This window comes from Nesoenas mayeri, assembly GCF_963082525.1.
Source record: "Nesoenas mayeri genome assembly, chromosome: 2".
Lineage (NCBI taxonomy): Eukaryota > Metazoa > Chordata > Aves > Columbiformes > Columbidae > Nesoenas > Nesoenas mayeri.
This window is the reverse complement of record NC_137543.1, coordinates 109,939,511-109,958,113: the sequence shown is the minus strand read 5'-3', so window position 1 is coordinate 109,958,113 and position 18,603 is coordinate 109,939,511. Positions and strand designations below refer to the sequence as shown.

Genomic DNA, 18,603 nt, shown 5'->3' with positions numbered 1-18,603 from the left:
TCAAAAATCCCTGTTGTCACTTCCCCCCGATAACTCTGTCAGTGACACGCTATTGTATCTCTCAGTCATAATCAAGTGAGATGAAAATTATTCTGAAAAGTAAATGTCTGAGGAAACAACAGGAGGTACACATCAACACAAAGGATGCAACGGCGCACAGCGCACATACTAAAGCAAAGGTCTTCATTGCCTTACTATCATAACTATTGGGTTTTAGCCTCTTTTCACAGATGTCAAAGGACGTTTTAAATGAGCTTCAACTATCGCACGACCAGGCTTGATTAAGACACGGTTGTTGTTGGATTTCAGCATGTTGAGTAGTGCCAGCTCTGGGAAGAGTGAAACGGAAAGAAAATGGTTGGGAATGGAAACACATTTGGTAATTCATTTCTAGCATTTCCTTATTCTCCTCAAGTCTTGATGTAACAAAATATCTTTATATCCACTTTGGAACAAGATGTAGGCTATAGTAAGATAACACAAAGGTATATGATGAGCCTATTTAACCAGTGCAATACTTCTACAAAAATTTAAAAGCATTGCCCCAAGACGACAGAAACCTCTAACTAAATCAGTCCTCAACAACAAAATGGTGGTTACATTGAGATAATTTCTGAATATACATAAGTCCTCCAGAAATACTTTACTACGCATTTGTTTCATGGCAAAGATTGAAGTCTGAGAAGCTTCTCTCTCTTTTTGAAAAATTAATGTGAACATTTTGGAAAAAAAGAAAACATACATAAAGACCATCAAAATTCTGACTCTCCAGCCTCAGGAGCTGATCTTATACATTTGTAGCTAAGTATGTTAGCAAGTCTCAGCTGTTTTCCATTGCCTACAGTTTACTGACATTGCTACAGGTTAAGACTGAGTTCTAAAGCTGTTTCTCTTACTAGTGAGTGCTTGCTTTTCAACATTTTAAAGTGAAGATGTGAACAAACCTTTGAAAAGTGACTGAATATTTCAATGCCAATATATTTTGCATGTAAAATATAAAAATCTCTGTGTGTTGCATCTGAAATCTGATAAATATTTATTATCAATGCTGTTTGCTTTTAATCTGTTCAGGATATCATTCCTCCAGCTTTTTAGTACTTAAACAAAAATGGCATTTACATTACAATATTGCTTGCCAACAATCTCATTTTCTGGTTTAGTCAGCAGCGTTCATGCTTGATTAGTCTTTAATTATACAAATACCTACATATTAAAAAAGTTTTCTTTTTCCATACTTTGAGCATGTAATTATTTTCTCTTGCATGCAATAACCTTTAATTTTAGGATTAAGCAACTGATTCTCTTTAGTATGGATGGATTTTTTCAAGTGTTAAAGCAAATTTGGTTATTGTATTACGAGTAGGAAAATTAACTTTAGGAAAACCTTTCATTAGTGCATTTGACAGCACACTGAGCAGCTGACAGAAACTTCAAAATATTCAATATACTTGAAAACAAGATGGATACCAATTCTCTGTCCTCTGAAGTCAACAGCGATACTACTACTGAATTCAGCGAGTGAGTGACTGGGGCTATGTGATTCCTCTTTTGAATATTCCTTGCTTTCGTAGTATTAGTGTTACAGCAGTATCTAGAAGCCAAATGCAAGATCAAGGCCTCATTGAATTATACCAAAAAAACTCTAAAAGTTTAAAGTCTAAAGAGATCAAACACCGGTGGGAGAATTAACAAAGGAACAGAAAGACGAAGTGACAGGCCAGATACTGAGAGAGCTGCGACTGCAGCCTGGTGCTCCTGACTCAAACCACCCATTTATTAGAGCACTTTGCTTCCTGGTGTAAATTATTTTCCAAAAGTGAATTCACTAAGCAAAGGTGTAACTTGATAATGAGATTAGTGCTAAATACGCAGACTCTATGTGTCAGTAAAATAACTCCTTCCCCTCCCTTCCTTTCCCTGTAGTTTTCATTCATGAGAGCGTGGACTGCCAGGCTTGGGTCTACAGGACTGACACGTTATCACTATACCTGCTTGTATATTTGAAGTACCAGTGATTTCCCCCTAGACATACTCTTTGAATGTCTATGGGGAAAACATCAAGGATTTTTGGAACGGCTTGGTTTTCTCAAGTTTTGTTTATTTTTATATTTGTTTTACATGAACTGAAAATTCTGTCAGACACATTTTGATTTCATGAAGAACATGTTTCATAGTCAGAAGACAGTTAAGCTGTAATCCTATAAAGTTGAGGAGGGAGAAGAAGGGGAAACCTTCCTAATGGCATATTGAGCTTGCTCCTGTCTCATTTGAGAACTGTGAGAAACTTCCCTAGGATAGCATTAGGTCTTGCTTTAAAGTGAAAAGTTGCAGACAGAGGTAGGATGGAAATGCACACAGCATCTTATTCCAGAGTGGTGATCAAGTGATATGATTTCAGTCTTTCACAATGCCAGTCCTTATGGGTTTTTTGTGTCTCTCTTCTGATTTTTTTTGTTGTATCTCTCTCCCAGTGGAAAAGGTCAATAGGAATAAAGGCACTGTGAATAACAAAGACATTGTTTCTCTCCCATCTCCTCCTCCCCCAAACATTTTCCCTTTCCTCCCTAAAATTAGGCCCAGCCTCTGAGGACTTCTACACTGCTGGAAGCTGCACCCTCAGATGCATCCTGGACCTTGATCCCAGTACAGCCACTCCTCATCCGCTGCCCCCCCTGCCCTATAGCCCCTGGAGCACCCACACTGGCAGCTCTGTTTGACTCTCTGAGGGGTGTCCCCTGGGCAAAGGTCAAAAGGAGAACAGCCCTCTGCCACCTCCTGTCCTGTTCCAGCTAGAGCCACTGGTCCACACTGTCCAAACTGGAAGGAGAGCAAGAAGACACAGCACTCCAGCCTGATTTGGCTATCCGGCAGGTTGAAAATGCGATTATAAGGTTACTATGGTGAAAATCACAAAAGCATTAGCAACTATTTTTATATCACTTGTTATCACATTCATTCGGAAGCGTCTTCTGATATCAATTTATTGGCTATCAGTACTCCGTACTCTGTACTGGGCCCATATTTTAGGGTTTTCTTTATAGCATCTGTATTTTTGCTACATGCCTACAATCCTCCCAGGTCTGACTGCTTCCTTGATGCTTTTCACAAGCATGTAACTATTTCTTAACAGACACACTGCAGGACTGATACCTTCTTTAAAGAGTCTCAGCTCCTTTAAGAACCAAAATGCACTATCATCATTCCTTTAGTAAAAGGATAATTCTAGCAATATATGATGTGCTGTATTCATACATCAGTTTTTTATTTCTGGAAACTCTGCTTTGCCTTCCAATCTCTTTCACAAACACAGCCTATCTTGGTTCTCCAACTGGAATCCTCACAGGATATTTGATCATGTCTAAGCTATCAGAAATAAGTCAAATTCCTGTCCTGCAGGAACTTCTTTTGATTTAAGATGTAACTTCTGATGAAAATGCAGATAAAACATGGAATATTGAAATGGTTCAGCAAACAAAACTTGAGTTTAAAAACAATGAAGTATTTCAGCAGATTTCAAATCACTACCATGAATTAAGATTATTTCAATTTCTTTTGCTACATCACTAATTTTAGGCAATTCAATATAATAAATTGTTTATATACAACTTAAGCTGATTTTAAACAAAAGCTATCCTCCATTCTTTGCATTACCTAGGTAATGAGGTCTGAGGTCCCTTCCAATCCCAAACATACTGTGATACTGTGATCTTAATTTAATGACCTTGTCCTGAGTCAGTAGCAAAAAATACAGTGTTACTACAAGGCAGGTTGTTTCAAAAAATCTTTCAAACCTTGCTGGTGGAACAACTATTAGGAAACTTGCAGAAGACTTCACTTCTAAATGAAAATTTTCTGCTCGGACCCCTTAAGCCCTACAACCTATCTAATTCTAACATGGATTCAAACAGTGATTTCTACTTTCTTTTTTTTTTTAAGTTTATAGTAAATGTTGTCTATTACAAGTACATAATATAAAAATAAATTTGGGGATCATCACATGTATAAGATATCAAGTCTGATTGTTATCTCCTACCTGCTAGGACATGCCTTCGCATATGCTGCTATATATCCATTGGCTTAAATGATCCTAATTTCTTCATATACCAACTCACTAGGAGCTGTTAGAAACACACATTTTCTGACTTGTGCCTGAGGTGATAACCCCTGACCTTTTAATTTTCCAATTTCCACATAATTAATTGTCGGTTACTTCAAACAAAAGCAGAAGCTTGGTAGAGAAAGGGGAAAAACAAAACAAGGCGGCTTTGGAAAGCTCATGTTTCCAGCGCGACTCCTTGGATAAAAGGATATTTTTTTCTTTTGCCTAATTTGTTTCTAGTTGCAGCACTAAGGTCAGAATAAGCCAAGAGAATGAATGGAATAAACGTCCTGATGGGCTGCCCGAAGCTGCCTGGTGTTACGGATCAGCGTAAAACCAGCTCTCTTTCCTCTGCCTGGGCCGATGTAACTCACTGGAGTGGCAAATTACATCAGACCTACAGCTGTAACCCGACATTATGATTAATTTGATCAGTAATTTCTCCTGTTTTTCATTTTAATCGGTGTGACTATTCTGCTGTGGCAGGTCTTTCAGATCTAATTAAGATAAATTTCAGAGTAAAAGACTTGGCAGAATTTTCGAGTCAAATCCGAGCGTCAAGTGTGAAGACCTGCAGCACCAGTCAATCAATTTCCAGTAAAGACGGCAGGCTGTAACTCAGCAATCAACCCATTAACACTTAAGCAAATTTCATAATCTCCAGCCTGTGCTTAGTCACTCTTTCAAAACATTCTGGTTACCAATAAAAAAAATGAAAGTATTATTATTTTTTAAAACACCTGTCCTAAACTGCATCTGCCAAAACCACCAACAGAATACATAAATGCACACTCTGATAGACCTGAGCAATACTCCTGAAACAGGCTTAATTTTGAACTTTAATCACAGCCTGGAAGCTGAGCAACATCTTTTAGGTGCTTATTTGTACAAGGAGACTCAAACGACATAACATCAGGGTTACACCACTTCCAGAATATTGTTCCTCAATCAGATTCAACAAGCCCACTGGGTTCTCTGCATTCACTAGGTCCACTTGCTTCCAAGTAGAAGAATCTTTTTTCTTGCAGAACTGTGATGACTTGCAATATTTATTTTCTTCATTACAAAAAGGTGAAGGGTATGAAAAATAGGGGAAAATAAGTTAATTTTTTGGGATAGTCTCTACATCCCTGAACATTTTTGGAAATATGAGTGAAAGGAGAAATTAAGAGAAATGAATGCTAGCAAAACAAACCCACTGGATTCAAAAGAGTATCTGAGGGGCTGTGTCATTTTTTTCTGTCCCTAAGATCCCCAAAGGTCCTCATCTCTGTTTAGAGAGGCTTTGGAAACACACAACCTTTTGGGATATGGATCCTTTCCCAAATTTGTCCTGGGAGGATATTATTTATTTATTTATTTCCCTATTTATTAAATACTTCAGTTGCTTTAGGGAATTTATTAAAAGCTCCCATTTCAGAAGTCAGAGCTTTCTGGGCAAACAGCTACTCTCTCCTCTCCTTCAGAGAATTCTCTAGCAAATGGTTTCCTATATTAGCCTCAGCTTTTGCCCCTTGGGTGCTAATAATGCCAGTTGTTTTGCCGAAAGATTAATTTCCTTTGCTTTGAATGTGAGTCAGACATCAGTACTCCTTGTGCTTCTGAAAATAGCAACACCTGCAGAGTAGATTTGGATGGACCAGTGCTCCAACTGAGAGGTTTCCTCAGGGAATGAAGAGAGTTGCTTATAAAGTCTCCTTGAGAACCCTTAAACATAGAATCATAGAATAGTTTGAGTTGGAAGGGACTTTCAAAGGTCATCTAGTTCAACCCCCTGCAATGAGCAGGGACATCTTCAACTAGATCAGGTTGCTCAGAGCCCTGTCCAGCCTGGCCTTGAATGTTCCCAGGGATGGGGCATCTACCACCTCTCTGGGCAACCTGGGCCAGTGTTTTACCATCCTCATGGTAAAAAATTTCTTCCTCAAGTCTAGCCTGAATCTTCCCTCTTCTAGTTTAAAACCATTACCCCTTGCCCTGTCCTAACAGGCCCTGCTAAAAAGTCTGTCCCCATCTTTCTTATAGGCCTCTTTTAAGTACTGAAAGGCCACAATAAGGTCTCCCTGGAGCCTTCTCTTCTCCAGGCTGAACAACCTCAACTCTCTCAGCCTGTCATTTCTTTGTTCTGTTGAAATGCAGCTTTACATTGTGAAGTCCCAATGCCTCAAAGACCCCAAAAGCAGGGAGCTTCTGGCAGAAGGAAGACAGCTGAGGAGAAGATCTGAAACCCTACTCAGTGCAGTGTTACACAGAACTGAAGCTCGCCTTTCTGTGGAAACGACACCAATGCATTTCCAGGTAGACACAAAGAGTAGCAGCCCTCAAACTAGCTGTGCCAGGAAACCAGCCTGCATGCCTCTGCACTGTGCACCAGGGCCAAGGAGTGTGGTACAGCACAGTGTGGTGACACCTGGGAGTCCAGCCAGGACAAACTGCCACGTTGCCATGTCAGAGTAGCCTAGCTAGTAGCAGACCCAGAAGGGACAAGGAGGATCACAGGAGTGCCCAGAAGAGGCGAAAGGAGAAGAAGAAAAGGAGGCCCTGGATGCACTGAAACTCAAAGCCAGGTTCTCAAGCAAGGTTCCATTTTGTGAACAATAATGTCTGTGTGGTTCACAGAACTACTTCAGTGGCAAAAGGAAGAGCACAAAAATGAAAGGAGGGGACCTGCATCACAACAGTGTTTGCAATGGGTAATAAGCATGCATGCATGTGGTACAACAGTACGACCATGACTTTCTAGCTAGTGGAAATTTTTACACAAGTACTTGCCTATTCCACTCATTAAATCACCTTTATCAACCCACAAAAATTAAAATACTGTAAGAATACCCAGAAATCCAAAACTGTACATAGAACAAGATGTTTAAATCTTTCTGGACCTCTTTGAAATGAGCAGAGGATGAACATGCACAATATTCTGAACAGGTCACCAAGCTCAACTGAATTTAGCTGGCTGCCAGGGAGTTTCCATGCTATTAGTTTAGAGTTAAGATCTAGGTCTTTCCAGTACCTGCTGGAAATCCTCCTAAGATGAACACTTGAATAGGCTCACTCTAAGCAGGAAATGGGCACAAACCTTCCTGAATAAATGTCTGCTGTACGTGTCTGTATCACCTGTTGCCTTGTGATGTGCAATATTTCACTCCCTATTGACAATAAAAATTAGGAAATTTTGGAAAATGGATTAAAAGCACTGTATTTGTTCACCATTTATAAAATATTTCTTTGTCAAACTGGTTAACAAGTAACTTGGGAACAGATTCATGCACTCACATATTTCACAGTATCGTATGCAGGACGAAGGCTAGATAATTTTAGCAAAACGAAACAAAAAAAACACCTCAGTGGGATTACTGGTGTCATAATCTTCAAAAAGTATTCTTGATTTCAGAATTCAATAAGCATGAGAAAAACACATCAGGTCTTAGATGTGAACACAGACATGAAGGCAGCCCATGACTACAGTCCTTGCAAACCTATCCCAGCTGCCTTCCTCCAACCAACAGATACTTGGTTGTTTCTCCTGCAACTTAAATATATGTAAATTTATCAAAGTGACAGTAATCACTGAGACTTCTTTAAAGCAGTTCTTTCCTTAATGAGAAGCTTACCAGTGACTGAGGCTGGGTGGGAAAGGAACTGGCGATTTGGATTTTGTGACTGTTGGAGCCTGAGGCATCTGTGTGCACATTCTCCCTCATTTACAGCTGGGTGTTTCAGCCTTTCTGCTTTTCTTTTCTCTTTTGTTATAAAAGAGTTGAAGTTCCAAATACATTATTTAAGATTAGTATGAAAATTTAATCTGAAGGAGGTTCTGGTTTTGCTATCCTAGAGTCTGCTATTACTTGGAAGATTTTTCTGCTGTTGTCATCTCCTCGCTTCCCTTCTTGCCTCCTTTTATTATTTTTTTTTTTCTCGCTCATCATCTTCCGTCAGCTCCAGTTATTGTAGGTAGGCTTCTATGACAAAAAAGGTGCTTTAGGAAAGAGTTCTGAAAATGGTCAGAATAATTTTACAGTGGGGCAATCCCTGGGGGATTTCCTGTTTGTCTGTTCCTATTCACAAGCGAAAAGAGCAGTAGAAATCATTGGGAATTCTTCTATTCCTACAGTGCAGCTCTCCCTTTGTAGATCTGGCTGTGGGTACATTCATCTTACCCGTACCACTAAAATAGTGATTGTTAGCACCAGAAGCTAGCCCTGATTTGAAGTCGGTTAAATATATGTTCCTGTGTCCTGGTTTTGTTGAAAACAAGACCAGTTCCCTTTTAGTGAATTTTTCTTTCAGCTAAGTTCTTCTAAGTGCTTCCTAAGTAACTGCATATTTTTCTCGGACACTGTGCTCTGTGCTGATAAGAGGACCAAGGGAATGCTGAAGAAGCTCATGTTTAGATTTATTACTATGGTAACTAAGGTTAACTGATAATGGGACACGTTTGCCAGGAGAGGTGGATGGAACAGGTGACTAAAAATGACCGAGTATTCCATCCTATAACAGTCACATCCCATATATACGAGGGTCTTGCTCCTCTTGGACCATGGCTGACATCTAGAGAGGACCTTGTCTGTCTGCCTGTGATCTACAGGCCTCAGGCCCTGCATCCCTGAAATCCAGTGTCTGGTTTGCTGTGAAGTCCCACTCATGACTTCTGGGTGCCTGCCCTGCAGCTGCTGGAGCCAAGCCAGCTCCCAGCTCCGCCGCCACTAGAGTGACACCAACTCCATATTGGACATTCAAGATTGGTTTTGTATATTGGTTTTGTATATTTTGTGTATTTACTCTATTTATTAGTAGCATTAGTAAAGCCTTTTAAAACCCTTCCAACTTGAAGTCTAAGTCTCTCTTCCTTCCTCCTTATCATCCTTCCCATCAAAAAGGGGTGTGAATGAGGGGACAACAGAGAGCATCTGCCACAGTTTATTTTTGCCTTGCTTTAAAGCTTGACATCCTGATACAAAGTGCCTTATTCTGGTAGTCAAGCAGAATAACTGGCTACTTAGTACTTGGCTCATCTGATTTTATACAGCATATAATCAAGATCTTATGGCTCTGGAAATTTAATTGAATGGAAACTCTGTAAGAGGTGCTAACTATGCTTTGAAGTTGCAACATGCTGACCATTCAAGAACTCATATAGTTTTCCATGTAATAAATAACATTAAACATTCACAGCAGAAGCTTATTTGGAGAAGTGTATTTTCCCAGAACTAAAGGTTTCAAAGTCCCAAATTTACAACATGAGCTAGGCTGTCTTTCACCTCTGGACTCCTTTGTCTCAACCAATTGACAAAGCAAAAATAAAAATCAGACTACGATTATCTATATGAGGAATTTCACCATTTTAAAATGAAGGGATGAAAGTCTTCCATCATCCACCCAACCTACCACCTCCTGAAATATTGCTCTGTTTTTGACAATTCTCTGGTTTGTTGTCTTTTGTAAATCAGCAATGACCCTGGTTCTGCAGAGGATTGCTTTTACCAGTGTAAATCTGGAGCATCATTGCTAATGTCAGCACAGAATCCAGGTCCTGGAACCTCAAGAAAGGTTTGTCCTCTTTCTACACAATCATTAAAAGACTTCTTAAAAATAATAGTTTTGTAACTACAGTCCAGCCCACTGAACTGAGTAAAAAATAGTGATAAAATTAGAGTAGAGTATTATAGCATGATCTGACAAGTATCATTCTGAGACTTTTAGCTGGTGTATGCTGCACTGGTATTATTAATTTCTGATCAGCTAGGAAGTACCTCACCCAGGTACACCTAAGCAAGTCACTTTCATTTAATTTGCCTTCTGAAGGACATGACAGCATCTGTACATTTTGAGATGTAATTGTTGTTATCCTTCAGAGTTTTTTGAAACAAACGCAATCATCCTCCTGAATTACTGATTTTCCATGACAATTTTTTGAGGTTGCATTGTTCTAAACTAATATCTTTCAGACAGATCCTGAATAATGTAAGACGATAAAGCCCCGTGAAAAAAATCAAGAATTCAGAAATGAAATTTAAGCTGTCAAACTTTAACTTAGTTGATCTTTATTCCCTTAATATTCTTCAAACAAAACCCATTTCATTCTAGTTCATAAAGAACATTACCTTAGAGGCCATAATATCTCTGAATTTTGTTCTAGGTCAATTTTTAAGTTAAGACATTAGACATCAAAAAAATCCACATTCTAAGTAGCTGTTACGAACTGGATATATGAACTGCTGCAAACATGTGCTCACTCCTTTGTTTTTTAATTTTTTTACGTTTGTGCAGAAGAAAACAATTTCAGATCCAGTCCTCAAGCTAGATGTACAGGGGTAAACCAGCTTTTCTCTGCAGGATTTAGAATGGAAAGACAAATTTCATGGAGGAGATTTACCACCGCTCTGCTTTAGAAAAGTGCCCAAACACATCCTTCAGCCACCTATAAAGTGCAACAGCAGTTCCTCTGGAAATATTTCTGAGTGTTACTTGTTTGCATATTAAAGAGTCTCACCATTCTCAGCAATATGACAGAGTGAGTTTCGGGTTCTTAAGTATTTCTTAGGGAAGCCTGAGAAGTATGCTTGCTGTAAAAGTGCTGTAGAAATGGTTAGAAGGCCAAATTAACAGCCCTATGCACATCGCTAAGGTGAGGACTGAAGTACAGTGTTGAATTCTGGCTTCTCTTATGGATGTGAACACAAACACTGAGTTTTCGTGGTTATTTAAAGGGTGAGGATCAGACAGGAAAGAATATTAAAAATACTTATCCCCCAGTTTATTAGTAAATCTTCAATGCTGAGCCAGATCTGACAGCTAATGACTTCTAATTCCCTTGACTGGTGTTCTGAAATTGTCCCAGTCATGCAGCTGGCTTAGCAGTACTGGCTGAGCTCAGCCCAGAGGGAATGCCAGACCTCTCACCCTGGTGTCTTTCATTAACTTTAATCCCGGTTCCTAAACGGTTTAAGGGATAGTGTTCGAACTAAAACTGCCTCAAGAGTACTTGGTTCACTCCTTCCACTTCTGTTCAGTCTGACACATCCAGACTGCCTTCAAAAGGGTAGTCGTGAGGATAAACATGCTGAAGAGAGTGATGTACGAAGGAATCTCCATGAAAACATTGACACTGGCACCTCCCATGCAACAAATTATTGGTTTTACTTTTATTGTACTTCTGTAAGTGAGATGTGATTGTGGAGACCTAAGAGTAGAAAGTGTTTCTACTGGCCTGTACCTGTAGGTGACAGATGAGACTGGAAGTACTCGGATTCAGCTGAGATTTAGATTGCAACCAGAGGCTACATGAGAGCTAAGACTTCAGATTCAATGTTAGTACAACCCTCTTGAGGTATGTTCATTGAGATAATACCACTTCCTCCTTACTCCTACTCTAAGTGTGCCTTTGCTTTATTTGGAAAACTGAGTGCCTTTTGAAGCAAAATATTTAGCAGGCAGTTTTGGCAACATATTGTGTATACAGTTAGTATGCATACATTAGAGCTGCACCAAGACAATAAAATGTAACAGAAGCTCCTCTGGAAATACTCCTGTCTCTGTATGTCAATAATCTGCATACTAAAGAGTCCCAAAGCACTCACTAGCATGATAGACTGGGCATTAAGTGGTGCCTAAGTAACCCTTAAGACAATACACAGAAGCAGCTCTAGAAACATTATGCTCTATTATAAGAAAAAGTTTAGGAAGCAAGAACACATCTCTTGCAGACTTTTAAGTCTATTATCTAAACCATTAAAAATCAGATTTGATGCAATTTAGTTGAAGCTCAGATTAATGCAGGTTTAACTTCTCACACAGCAAACACAGCTTCTTGTAAACCAATTCCCTTAATTGTTTGCAAAAGGATTTTTTAATTATTAAGCTAATGCAGTTTAATTTCTGCACGGAATGGAGCAGAATTCATCAGTGTGGATAAAACCTTTAAAGTGGGGTCTCAACATTTAGAAAACAAAGTGAATAGAAACTGCTGGCTTCTAAGTGCAGTTTCACTGCCCAGTGAGACTCCTCACTTCATAGACTACAGTGGTGTTTATTCAGAATCATACTTGTGGGTACAATCAAAACTGTTCTTGAATGATGTGAATATAGCATGACACATGTAGTGCAAGAACATCCAAGTATAAGAAACTAGGACCATTGGAGCTCTCCTATTTTTGTCCAGGATTTCCAAGGTGAGCAGAGCCCAGCATCAGTGTGGGTGCTACAGCTGTTGGTCTATTAAAAGACATTTGTGTCATTGAACTGGCATTCTTAGCTTTGGAGGATATACTGAGACTCTTAACAGAAGCATTTGATTCTTGGTAGGATAAACGTTAGGACTGTAATTTCAAGATGAAGGATAACCCACTGATCCCTTGCACACGTCCACCGTCAGAAGATCTATTTATTTTAGGGACAGTCAGGATCATCTGCTAATGAACAGCTAACTTTTCTGTCCTTATAAGTTACGATAAAGTGTGACTGCTGGGGAAACATAATTTGCGAAGGTCGCATGCTGAATCCATGGACTTTAAGAGCAACAGATGTTTACTCTTCAGAAAGGAGAAGGGTAGGACCATTGTTAGTTATGCTTTTCTGTCTTATCAGGACTTTGAGTTGTTCTAAGCTGCATGCCTGTAAGGATTAATTAATATGTGGTGGAATTTCTCAGCCTGTATGGTCAAAAGGTATAACCTTTGCTTGATTTCCCCTTGCAGTGGGAGAGTATGCACTTTCTGTTGTTAGACCATCAGAGATTTGTACGTAGCATCCTACCTGCAATGGATTTGGTGAAGTAAGAGGAGATGGAAGGCCATGTCCTGGTGACTGGCTGGGTTTCTGAGGGGAGCTGGAGGACTGTGGGGCTGGAGGTGGTTGGTTCTGGCTCTGGGACTGTGTTTGGTTCTGCTGCGGTGGCGCTGATGGCTGTGGCTGTGGCTGCTGGGTCTGCTGGGCTGGCTGTGGAGTCTGTGCCTGCTGACCTTGCTGCTGCTGCTGGCTTTGCTGCTGCTGCTGCTGACCTTGCTGCTGCTGTTGATGCTGGAGCTGCTGAAGATGCTGAAGCTGTTGAAGCTGAGAGTTCAGGGATGAGGTAGCTGTGAATTGAAGAGAGGAAAGACAGTTATCTAGGTTTCAGTAATACCTACTGGGCTAAACATGTTCTGGAGTAAATTATGGTTATGTTACATTGTGGGGCTTACTGCCCACTGAGGTCAGCTGGCCTCAGACTTTAGGTTGTGGCAGGAAATTAATGAACACGTTCCCATCAATAGCACCCTGTGGTTCTGCCAGTGCAGTTCTGTGGTAAGAGCTGGACTTCATTGGAAGTAATGAAAGCAAACTTTTGGAAGGGTTACGGCTCTGCCCACAGGACAGACCTCAGATCTAACCAGCAGTCTTCGCTCAGACAATGGCTCAGTGAAGCCAGTGGGAACTTTGCGTGCCTGGAGAAGGGCCAACAGGCCATCACTGTACATAGCATAGCGAGAACTCATAACATGAACTGGTGATGTTATGTGAAGGAGAAGACGACCACAGTTGTAAAACAAAGGCTGCTCTGAAGAGAGCTTTGTCACATCTTTATACAGCAGGTGTCAGGGAAGAAAACATTCAGCTGTGAAATTTCCTGTGCAATACATATGTAGCAGAAATATCCAACAAAATGTGTCTGTCTCTGAAATGAGAACTGCTCCCTATCATTCATATCTCAAAGGTATGAAGTTCCTCTTATTAGGGTAGGTATTCTGTACACTTGCACTGCTCACTTACTCCTGGTAGTCTGTCATGTTTTGAAACATGTGCTCCAGATGTGAGGCTTGGTATCTGGTGGCTCACATCAACCTGCTGGCACAGAGGACCAAACTTTACCTCTCAGAGACACTTTCAAATTGACTAGGGCATTCATTAAATTCAGGAAGGCAAACAGTGTGCCACAGAGATGTCACTAAGGAAGAACAGCTTTAAGTAGCAGCCAGAACACCACAGGAGCCTGATGCTTTCTGGGGTTATGCCCTGAATAAGTCACCCGGGTCCTTAGCCTTAACAACTTTAATCAGGACCTGAAGGGTTGCGTTAGATGGCTCTAAATCCCCAAGAGGAACAGCTTACAACACCACTGAACTACTTTGCCCTCTGTAGTGCTTTGCCAATACCATCCTGCATGCTAACTTCCATTGGCAGAAGCCAAAGTGAACTGGGAGTGAATCAGATTTGTTTTTTCTAAAATAGCATTCAGATTTCATGTCTAGAAACTCTGTTCACCAAGTTATTTGTGGATTGGCAGATAAAGCCAAGTCATCTCCACTTTCTTTTTATGCCGACATCCCTATTTCAGCTTTCTATGCCCTGGGGATGAACCTGAGGTCTTGGTATGACTTATGAAATCAATGAGCCATAAACTGGAATAAGCAAAAAAAAAAGAAAAAGGAGAAAGATGAGGCAGAATGGGTATACCAGAAAAGGATGTATAAAGGAAAAGCAAAAGTCTGGGTAGAAAGAGCTGTTGGTCATCCATTCCTATACTCATAGCTGCTCTAAATCTCATGCAAAAGAAATCAGCCTGGGGAAGCACAGTTACGCTGCCATCAGTTCCACGATCAGAACTCGCACCTAAATGCCCCAAAGCCAAGAGGGTAGTAAGGGAAAATATAATCTAAGGCATATGAAAACAAAGAATGTAGAGGGTGTCTATACAAGAAAGCAACTGCATAGACAAATATTAACCATAGCAAGAAACACTTTGGTAGATGAAAAGACCCTTCCCATTCCCATGAGGAAAAAAATCATCTAGATCAACTTTTTATCTTGTGGAGGCCCTTTCCTCATCTGTGATAGCTTAGCAGTCTGGACACACCATTGATAACCAGAACTAGGTCTTCAAACACAACAGGCCCTCAACTGCTTCCACAGACTCCAATACAGAAATTAATGCAATGATGCCCCACAGAGGCGTAATTTGTAGTCCACACAGCTCATAGAGAGCAACGAGGGGTTGTTTTGCATCCTATGCGCACAACTGGACAAGATGAGACAAAGCTTTCTCTATAGCAACCTAGATATAGTGTGGGGTGGGGTTTTGTTGTTGTTGTTGTTGGTTTTGGTTTTGTTTTTTTGTACTGCAATGGTCCCCAAGCCCTTTCACTCCCAACCTGATTTGTCTGATGAATGAAGCAGCTCTGTAGCTGACTTGGAAAATATCAAGTTTGTAAATTCTGTGGGCATGCCCAGCACTCTCAGATGATGCCTTGGTATGGAAATTTTTTCATTCCCCATCTAGGTGTAGAAAAGCTTTGCATTCAGTACTGCTCAATACTTGAATGTTGGCCAGTGCAGGAATATCAGTATCTCTATCATTTGCTTTTGTACTGGAAGTGCATTCATTCTTGCTGGGGGCTAAGGTTGTCCCTAAGGGAAAATTTTGTTGATGGAGAAAAGTTACTTCATGGAAAAGTTTCCAAGTTCATTGCAAACAACTGCACAAAATTATTCAAATAACTTCTTGTCTCTTCATGTAATTCCTTAAAAGAGCCTCTCCAAAGCCTGCTGTCATGCTGAGCTATAAATTGCACTGAAGTGGTCTAGTGAGGTATGATTGTTTAACTTGCTGCTGCTAAACAAACAGATAGGGAGCTGGAAGAAGGACTGTTACCTCAGACGAAACTTTCCCAAAGCCACACAGCAGGTGTGCTGCAAAGGTGGATTTAGGGCTCTGGATCATGCCTGCAGTCCGGTGTTCACGCTGCCTGATTGCACTGCCTCTCGCAACGCGTGTACTATCCACAGCAGGGGTTGTGTCATATTATTGTTTGTAATCAAATCCAATCCAACTCCCTGAGCTTCCTTGCATACCTCATCCATTATAGATCGTATACCTGTCTAGCATTTGTCACTTTCTGCAGAGCTTGGAGCCTGATGGAATTTCAGGTGGTTCAACAGTGCTGTGTCTGCATGTATAAAAGATAACATGCACTGCCTACCTCACTGGAATCTTTTTATGACTTACCGGCTAACTGCTGGGTAAAACTTTGACGTATTTAAGCAAGAAGTGCCTCCTTCCTTTAAGAACTGCATTCAAGAATAAAAAAAGCTTGCAAAAAATTGCGAAAAGCTTCTTTATATAGTTTAAAAAGACAACATAAAGTACATCACTTTAAAAGGGAGATAATTAACTAAAAAAAAAAATGCATGTAAGCTATGAAAAACCCCAAGGAAAATTCACAAAGGCTATATGACATTTCAACTTTCCTTAAGAAAAATACATTTTGAATACCCACCAGCTATCCCAGAAAACACTGAGAAGAACTAATACCTGTGAAGAAATGATGGCATGACAGGTTTCCAAACGTAAGTTTTAACTATGGTTATTTGGTTGCTGTGGTGCCATGGCAGGCTTCCCAAGAGATCACCCCACATTTTATGATCCTACTTTAAGCAGATTATGCTTAGCCACAGTATCAAAACATTTGCATTACAATAAGAGATATGGAGTTAAGTGGTGCAAATGGATGGTCAACTGGCAGCAAAAGCAAACTTTCTCATCTCCAAGGTCACCACTTCTGTACCTGTCACAGACCTCAGACTCCTCTAAGGACTCAGAGAAACTTATCTAAGGAACACACCCCTTGACTTCCCTTGGGGAATACCCTAGGCACAATGGTGCTATGCATTTACAATATTTACATAAAATGATGACTTTGGATGTTTTCCTTGTGTCTTCTGTTCCTCTGCTGGTTACCTACACAGCAAATTGAAACGAAACTAAAATGCCCCTATGTCAAGTAGAGTGGTGCAATGGGAAAAATTCGTCCATGGTGCACCCATGCTGAAAGCAGCAGTCTGCCCCATGAAAGGGAAAATGAGTGAATCATTTTCTTAGTAGGAGAACTGAAAAGGCTCTGCCCTCAAATCCCAACTGCATAAGTATGGGAATTATATTTTAAATAAAAATATATATTTTAAACTTCAATCATATTTCTCCAATAAGCAAGGAACATATGTAAGCCCACAATTTTTTATAAAATGAAAACAGTGTAAAAATTATAACTCTCTTTTCACCTCTCATTCACAATACAAACTCAGATTCTTAAGACCTCTACAGTGCTTGGCAGAAGATCAAAATAATGTTCGGGGATTCAATTTGTATCTAGAATCTGCTCTTGTGGATAAGCTTCACATAATGTCTGATTTATTTCATTAATGTGTTGTGCATGTTTGTTTCTGTGTAAAGATGAAGAAGGGGTAGGAGGAATAAGACAATTTTAGCCTACAAACTATTGTGCTGTTCTGTATCCTAGCCTCCTATTTACATAATTGCATAGATGTTCTTCAGTGCCTTGATACAATGTACAATGGACTAAAAAGGAGAAAATCATACATTAAACCTTTTCCTATTTGACTGAGCACAGAACTTGGCCTTTTTCCACTTCCCCAGTAATGGAGAATGGATTTGCATTGCCTTAAACTGAAAAGTGTAACTAACTTAAGCAGCTGGGCTTGCGTTTGAACTGACATGGCCTGCTTTTCTTTTCCACCCTGTTGCTTCTCTTCTAATGAGGTATATGCATTTCTTTTCTTTGAAACAGATTTCTAAAGATTGAATGCACACGCTGAACAATCTAATGCAAGCCTATGTTTACGCTCTCTCCCTCCTGGGTAATGAGGGGTAGGTTAGCCCAATATACAATGTGTTTTTGCATACGCTTGAATTTTCTTTTTAAGAGCAAAATGTGAATTGTTTTAAATATGTTAGCATCCTCCTTGTGAAAAAAAAAAAAAAAAAGGGAAGGATTGGACTTGTGGCCGAAGAGATTAGTAATGGGATACAGAGCATACTGTTTCTAAATCACTGGTTCAAATCCAGTTTAGGTCAATACAGGGAACAGAAGTCATTGCACTTTAACGGTGCTTTCAAGTGTTTTCTACCTTATAGAAGATGTATAGAAGATGTATTCACACACAGATACCCACAGGGAGCCTGTGCTGGAGACAGTCTGCCACACAGTCAAGGCACTAAACTGATGGCCTCCCAATACCTATTAGGAAGATCATAAAGACTATGGCCTTGGATGGCATCAACTGACATCTTTATTTGCACTTGCAGCAGTAAGGTAAGGACAGAAAGAGTAAGGAGACCAAGTCATCTTCTCCTCCCTAAAGGTGATCCCTCAAGGTTACAGCTGCAGAACGCTGATGGGGTTATGGGGAGAAACTTGCATTGCCAATGCTCCCCTATACCAATTCTGCAGATAAACAGAGAGCTTCACTTTCTACTGTTGTCATATCCAGCATCTTTCATGAGCACTAAATTCACTTTAAAGAATATAGGCAATAAAAAGGAAGTATTAAGAAGAAAACCATCATAATTTATATGGTGCCTGTGGTGTCTCCACATTTTGATGAATACTGGAACTTCCCTGAAAAATGATCCACTGCATTAAATAAATCTGACATTTTTTTTCCCCTACTAAACCTCAAAATGTACAATAATCCACTAAAATCCTAAGGGGAAAAAAAAGAAAAAAGAAAAA

General features: G+C 40.0%; 1 protein-coding gene across 1 annotated transcript in view; it reads right to left on the bottom strand.

The window, feature by feature from the left end:
- Window positions 1-18,603, bottom strand: part of POU6F2 (POU class 6 homeobox 2) — a gene marked incomplete at its 3' end in the record, with an annotated part of 307,595 nt that overhangs the window by 84,950 nt on the left and 204,042 nt on the right. The window contains exon 5 of the mRNA XM_080340115.1: window positions 12,854-13,173. Coding sequence (XP_080196241.1) covers window positions 12,854-13,173 — 320 coding nt within the window. The remainder of the gene's footprint in view (window positions 1-12,853; window positions 13,174-18,603) is intronic.